General features: G+C 29.4%; 1 protein-coding gene across 1 annotated transcript; it reads right to left on the reverse strand.

The window, feature by feature from the left end:
* Nucleotides 1-87: 87 nt before the first annotated feature.
* Nucleotides 88-2,675, reverse strand: LOC114181413 (protein trichome birefringence-like 19). The gene is made up of 2 exons (XM_028067865.1): nucleotides 2,127-2,675; nucleotides 88-929 (listed from the first exon to the last, which is right to left on the reverse strand). The coding sequence occupies exons 1-2, from the start codon at nucleotides 2,592-2,594 to the stop codon at nucleotides 138-140; spliced, it is 1,260 nt and encodes a 419-aa protein (XP_027923666.1). The 5' UTR covers nucleotides 2,595-2,675; the 3' UTR covers nucleotides 88-137.
* Between the last annotated feature and the right edge of the window lie 4,482 nt (nucleotides 2,676-7,157).

Consider the following 7,157-nt stretch of genomic DNA (forward strand, 5'->3'; position numbering starts at 1 on the left):
TTTAATCTCATCGAAGATATTATTTTGAAAATAAATAATAATATCCAAAGTATGATTTACATTTTTCACATAATCAAGAAAAAAGTATATGAAATATTACAATAATGCTATATTTTAAAATCAAATTATCAATTTATCTATGAATGAATCATATTTTTACTTGTAGATGTTACACTTTCCATTTTCAACATTTCTAGTAGAAAATCACTCCATGAGTCAATTGGGCCTGGCAAGCACCAATGGACACAATCATTATACAGTGTCATATTCTGATTGGGCCAATACCCATATCTATTGGGGTGACCATCTGGTCTCAATAACATTGCTTGTGTGGTGTCAAGTAACATGAACTTCAACCCTTTCTTTATTCCTTCTTTCTTGGCCATTCTAAACTCATCTAATTGAATCTTATGTAACTCTAAATCATAGCCCTCTAACTTTGTTTCATTACTCCTAAATGGCTTAGTTCTCACACAATTTCCACCTTTATTCCACAACCCATTTTCAAAATGAGATGGTGAAAATGTTCTAAGAAATGTGGTGCCCTTAAAGTTTTCTAAACTAATGATGGATTTAAATGTTGTGTTAAAGACCTTTCTATAGCCATAGTACAAGTTTGAGTGAGTGATGTTGTCTAGGTCACAATGTTGACACCCAACAACAAGTTTTTGTTTCTCATAGAACACAAGGGGTCCCAAAAACCATTGTCCTCCATTGATGATCACATAGTCAAACTCTTTAATGTGAGTTGTCCATGTTTCATCAAACTCATCAATGAAAACATTGAAGAGGGTGCTATTTGAATCCACTTTTTTAGCCCTAACTAGATGGGGTGTCCAATAATTAGCCAAGGTGAAGTTGTAAGTTGAGTACTTCCATTGCTTGAAGGCAAAGACATTCGTGTTGGAAACATCTATGGGCCACTCCACCTAGAAAGATAGAAAGACCAAGACTTCAAATTTAGTTATTTAGATTACAAATACAACAAGGAAAAATGTGTGCAAACACAAACACATGTTTGTGAAAAAGATTAAAATGTTTGTTGGATTTTGGAGCTCAAACAAACTATAGTAGTGTTTGTCTTTTTCAATTATTAAATGGGTTTAAAATTCTTGTGATAGTCAAAATGCATTCAAAAGATATTCAAAGCTGTTATTTGAAGGAACAGAATAGAAGATTTAACAGTAAAAAGGAACATTTTTTTGTTCTTGAGAAGGATGAAGAAGATAAGAGGATTACTATTAATATGTTTGCTATCTATAAGAACTTATGGAAGGGGAAAAATAATAAAAGAAAAGATGAATATAAGTTAAAATTAGTTCATATTCAAGTTGTAAAAATAAAAATTTAAAAGCCATCTTCTAACAAAATGATATCTAAAGGTATGCAATCCTGTTAACAAATAAAAGATAATAATATAGTTTGATGCAAAATATGAACAAAATTGAAAATAAGAAATGAAATTGAAAAATGGATCTTTAAATAAAAATTATAAGATTTTTAAATTAATTAAAATTAAAATTATTTTTTATCTATAAAGTTAAAACGATGTTTAAAAAACAGTGTCGTACGAATTTTTTTCACCATTTTATATTTATTTATTACTTCGGTAAATATTTCTTTTACCAAACATTTATAATTTAGTTACCATAGTAAATATTTTAGAAAATTATATCTTTACAACTTAATCCTACTTAGTAATCAATTAGTGACAATCTTTTAATAGTAAGACACCAACTTTTAAAAGAAATTGGCAATAAGTTCTAGAAAAAACAGAATTTTTTTTTGTATTAAAAAACTACAATTAAAAGTGATTTTTGGTGAAAATATATCTCCATACATCCAACCTTTTTATTTTCAGTTTGAAGTTAATTTAAGATACCTACCAATTATGCCAAAACATAAAGTATTCCAACAATTATGGAACGTTTCAATTTTATAGGAGTTATATCGATATATAAGGTAATAGAAAACGTTGTAGTGAAAATTTTATTTTCAGAGTCATCTTTTCCATCCTCTTATCTACAAGAATGATCATGTTTGAAAAAGTTTAAAGACATAGATGAATCAAAGACCAGAAAGAAGCTTATGAATCTGAATCTTGAAAAAGTAGGAGAAACACTAACCCTTGAAAGGAGGCAAATCATAGACTGCATGTGATTTCTGGCTAAGGAGTCTCCAACAAAAGCCAAAGATTTTCCCCTCATAATTTCTAAAAACTGAAAAGGGTTGAAAATGGGGAGTTCACACTCATTTGGCTTCCATCTCCACTTGATGAACTCAGAATCTGGTCTCCCATGTTTCATGCAGTTTTGGTGTTCATGAATTGCCCAACATGTTGTGTTTGTGTAGTATGGTGCCTCAGGATTTGGCACCCATTCCCCACTGAAAATCTCACACTTCTTCACAGATGTTGAGGGCAAGCTTTCTGGCTCCTTCAAATCACCAAATGCAACCTTAAATTTATTCATCTTCAACACTGCTGTGGTCGCAGAAAATATGACAAAGATTATGCATACTACTTTACTTATGTTTGACACTGTCTGTTTTGGGGTTGTGTTCCCACATTCAAGCTCAGTATGTAGGAACTTCATGGAAAAGGAGAAAAACAAGAGGAAGGGATAAAGGATAAGTAACAGGGGAAATATATTCTGTGTAAAACCATGCTTTGTTTTCTCCAATAATTCATTTTTGTTGCTTTTAGACCCATCATTAACCATAATATTTTATCATTTCATAATTTTCTGGTGGACTTATCACATGTCTATATTCCTTTTCCTTTTTCTAATAATTTGGAAAATTCAATTTATTAAACTAATACCTTCTTACTAAATCGGTTCACTTTAAATAAAATGGTTAAATATGTTTTTGTCCCAAAAAGTTTAAGTAAAATTTGGAATTGGTCCATCTTCAAAAATTTTGACCAATTTAGTCCTTCATCTTTAGAAATGTGTGGATTTAATCCTTTTAAACAGATTTTGTTAAGTTTATCTAACATTTCTAACGCATTTCATGATAGTATTTGAATTGTTTACATCGTCCGACCCATTTTCACTTCAATGTCATAAAACGCGTTTGAAACTTCAAATAAACTTAACAAAATTTGATTAAAAGGACTAAATTCATGCACTTTTAAAGATGAAGGACTAAATTTGTCAAAAATTTCAATGAAGGACTAATTTGAAATTTCACTAAAATTTAAGAGACCAAAACATATTTAACCCTAAATAAAATTATTTTTATTCATGGAGATCAAGTTTGAGAATAACTGTTCAAAGCGAAATCTTATACCGATAAGAAATAAGATTAATTTATAATAAAGAGAAAATCGATAAGATAAGATTAATTTATAATAAAAAAAAATTATAGATTGTGAATTCTAACATTTTGGTATTAAAAAGAGTAATAGATTAACCTCTAATTTTTACCACATATAGATAAAACTCATCTAAAAACAAATGTTGGTGAACTATTGCTTTCGTAAACAGTGGTCCATGTTGTTTCTTTATGAAGAATTATGTACGTAGTGGTTCATGTGCTTGCTTCATCACACTTTATGTAGGTACAAAATGAATGGACCATGCTAGCATTTTTTGACAGCTAAGATTGATAAATGATGTTGTAAAACGAAAGGGTGCATTGCTGGCCTATTATGATGAGGAATCCCTCTTCAACACAGGCTGTCACATCGTTTTATTTTGTCTTGTTCAACCTGCAGACACAACATATCTCTTCAGATATATGTTTCATGCATGTGAACTTATGATAAAGTAGAATCAATTAATCGTATATCACCCAAGACTGGATATTTATCTCATGCTTTATCCTCATTAATTCAAATCAAATCAAATGAAACTCTTTGAGTAGTTTTTTTATACCCTAATCCTACTTTTTTTTAAGAACTAAACTTTACCTTAACCTAATTCAAATTTAAGTGTGGGATTATATATTTGTGGGTGGATAACGGAAAACAAATTTACCGTATGACCTATCAACATCTCTAGTCAGACCTTCGGTCGGTCGGATTAAGGATAAGCGGTCGAAGGTCACCTACTACAAGCGAATAATCTCGTGGGTTGTTGATGTGGCAATTTTTTCAGAGTGGACCCGAGCGGTCATAGTCCGCTCATTCTAGTGGAACTTTGTTGTCATAAATATTGTGGCTTCGACAGCATGCACGTGTCCGTCGGTCGGGCAGCCAGTGGCGGACCTATGTGGTGACCGGGGGAGCCGTGGCTCCCCCAATTTTTTTTTTTTGAATTTTTTTTATATATATTTATATATTTTTTAAATTATATTTATATATTATTTATATTAAGTTTATATTATGAAATTATAATAAAAGATAAAATAAAAAAATTTAATGGAGACATTGATTTATAAAAGATATTAAATTTGTTTTTTCTCGCTATAAGATTTTTCTACCATGTAAATTATGATGAAAGTGTGTGAAGAGAAATAAATACAAAGAGATAGATTGGGAAATAGAGGTTGGAAAATACATAAATTGAGATTGAAGTATACATTATTGCATGATCTCTCAGATCAAGGTTAGTATTTTATTATGATTTATGTATGCTAAATTTATGATTGTTTTTAGAATGTTTATCCCAAATTAATAAAACCCTAATTATGATTTTAGGGATTCTTTTATGAAATTGGTATGAACCCTAATTATAATTTTCCCCATATTATTATAATCCTTAATCTGAAATTCAGGGATTTTGTATTTTTTTGCTGCCTATGGTAATTTTTTTAAAAAAGTTTTGAACTCATACGGTGTTGTTTATTTAATTAAAGTGGTATGAGTTTTGTTATGTTTTGCATTGTGATCATTGTGATTTGTGAATATAAATTTTATTTTTTTCAGATAGGCGAGAGATGATAAATTTATATTAGAAAGATTATGATAAAAAATAAAAAAATTGATTCTTTTTTTAAAGAGGTAGGTTTGTGATAAAGATAAAAAAAATGCATTTACGTTAACTAAACTTGAGAAATTTCATGAGAACCAAGAATTCAAGAAAATAAAAAATAAATATCTAAAATTCTTAGAGTTATAATATACTGAATTTAAAAATTCATTACAACACGAGAAAAACGGCCTCAAATTTGACAATACCACAAAATCAAATTGATAAGGTACAAAGAGCTTATCTAAAATGGTGTTCATGGTTTGATATCATGAAATAATAGCATGATATAATAGTGAATGATAGTAATATTTTTTTTGAATTCTACTATTATGTGTGCTTATTTTAAGTAGAGGAAATGAAGAGAAATGATGAAGAGCTTTTTTTCTAACTAAAAAAAATTATATATAACAAATCTATTTGGCTCCCCTACATTTTTTGTCCAAGTTCCGCCACTGCGGGCAGCCATGTTAAAACCAAATCTACCAATTAAGGTAATACAAGTTAGTAATCATGTTTAAAAAACAATTGGACCGTAATTAAGAAAATCCTAATCACATGCGCATGTCAAACATTATAAATAGGGGTTTAAGGTAAGTTGGTAAGAACTTTTTTACCTCACATTTATTACAGCATTAATTGCACTCACCCGAACGGACTTGAACTGACTTAAGCATCAGAGCCTTATCGACAGGTACCCCGATTGTCTGGACAACCGAACGGGAGAAAGAAGAACGGATAAAAAAAGATTGAACATGAAAAGCGGCTATAAGGAGAAGATAAGAACAAATTGAGTATTTTTAGAAAAGTGCTAGGTCCCTATATCCGAAACATAAATATTATAATAGGTCTATTAAATAATAAATGTTATCAGGATGAAATTTTAAATGGTTTTGATACTTGTAAGATGAAATTTCAAATTGGACACACAATTTATTTTAATTCGTAGAGTTGATTCTCAAAGGAGAATATTTGTCCAGTTTTGATTAATCTGTATTTCTTTTATGAAATATAAAATTGTAAAACACATGAAATGATTATGTGACATCACTAAACAAAAACAAAATGCCTTTGACCTTACCTTGTATTACATATTATTATATAACAGATAAGTAATGCTACGTATTACATTAATATTAATATATCCAAACATATGCATTGTAAGAACATGCCCCTCTGAACTATATATCTATATATAAAGTTTTAAAGAACGTTAGCATGGTGGGTAGAATATTATGAATAATAGATTGTAGATATTCAACAGCTGTTTTTTTTTGTCCTCCATTGGAAGGAAAAAACAGATAAAAGATATAAAATAAATAGTTTAAGGCATGTGAAGGAGAAATTGCGAGCAATTGGTAGGTTCTTAAAATGTTAGCTGAAGCTGGGAAAGTTTGGAATGGAGTGTAGAAGGGTAAGGAACATGGTGTAAGTGACCAGAGAGGGCGAATACTAAATAAATTATGCCATAGATTTTAAGAAAAACAAAAACTGATAAAAATATATTTCTTCAAATCGTTAAAAAGAAATTTTATGACTAATTGAGAATGCACCTTCTTTTAATGATAAATGATTACTCTCTTATTCTCATTCTCTTCCTTTCTCTCTCTATCTTCTCTCTCACACACACGTCTTACTACACTTTCTCTTTCACTCTCTCTAACACACACCTATAACTAGTCACTAGTAGAAAATAAACGTTTAGTATTGGTAGAAAACCAAACATTAATAAGTAAAAATTGATGCTAATTAGTGAATAATATCATGTTTGAATTGTATGTGCAACTCACTCTAAAACCATTAACGTTAATTTATTAGCATTCACCTTTAAAACTTGACCCTAAGTAATGTCAGCATTGCCAACGTTAATTTATCATTAATTTTAAATTATTTTTTAATTAAAGTAATTTAACATCGATTTTTTTTAACGCTAAGACATTTTTATTTTAAAATTGATTTAATTTAGCATATGTTAAATATTAATTTAATTTTGCATTTAACTAACACTAGTGGCAATAGTTTAAAAAAACTTTCCATAACACACCTCCATCTTCAACAAAATAAAATACAAACAAAAAAATTATAGTGAATAAAGAAGATGAATATAAATAAAAGAGACGAGATAAACATTAGTGAAAGAAAGGATTTTGACTGCAATTATTTTTACTATTTGACTTCGGTTTAAGACTCGAAGCATATCAAGCCGAGATAAAAAAAAGGTAACCTTTCTGTCTCGGTTCACAA

This window comes from Vigna unguiculata, chromosome 4 (assembly GCF_004118075.2).
Source record: "Vigna unguiculata cultivar IT97K-499-35 chromosome 4, ASM411807v1, whole genome shotgun sequence".
Classification (NCBI taxonomy): Eukaryota; Viridiplantae; Streptophyta; class Magnoliopsida; order Fabales; family Fabaceae; genus Vigna; species Vigna unguiculata.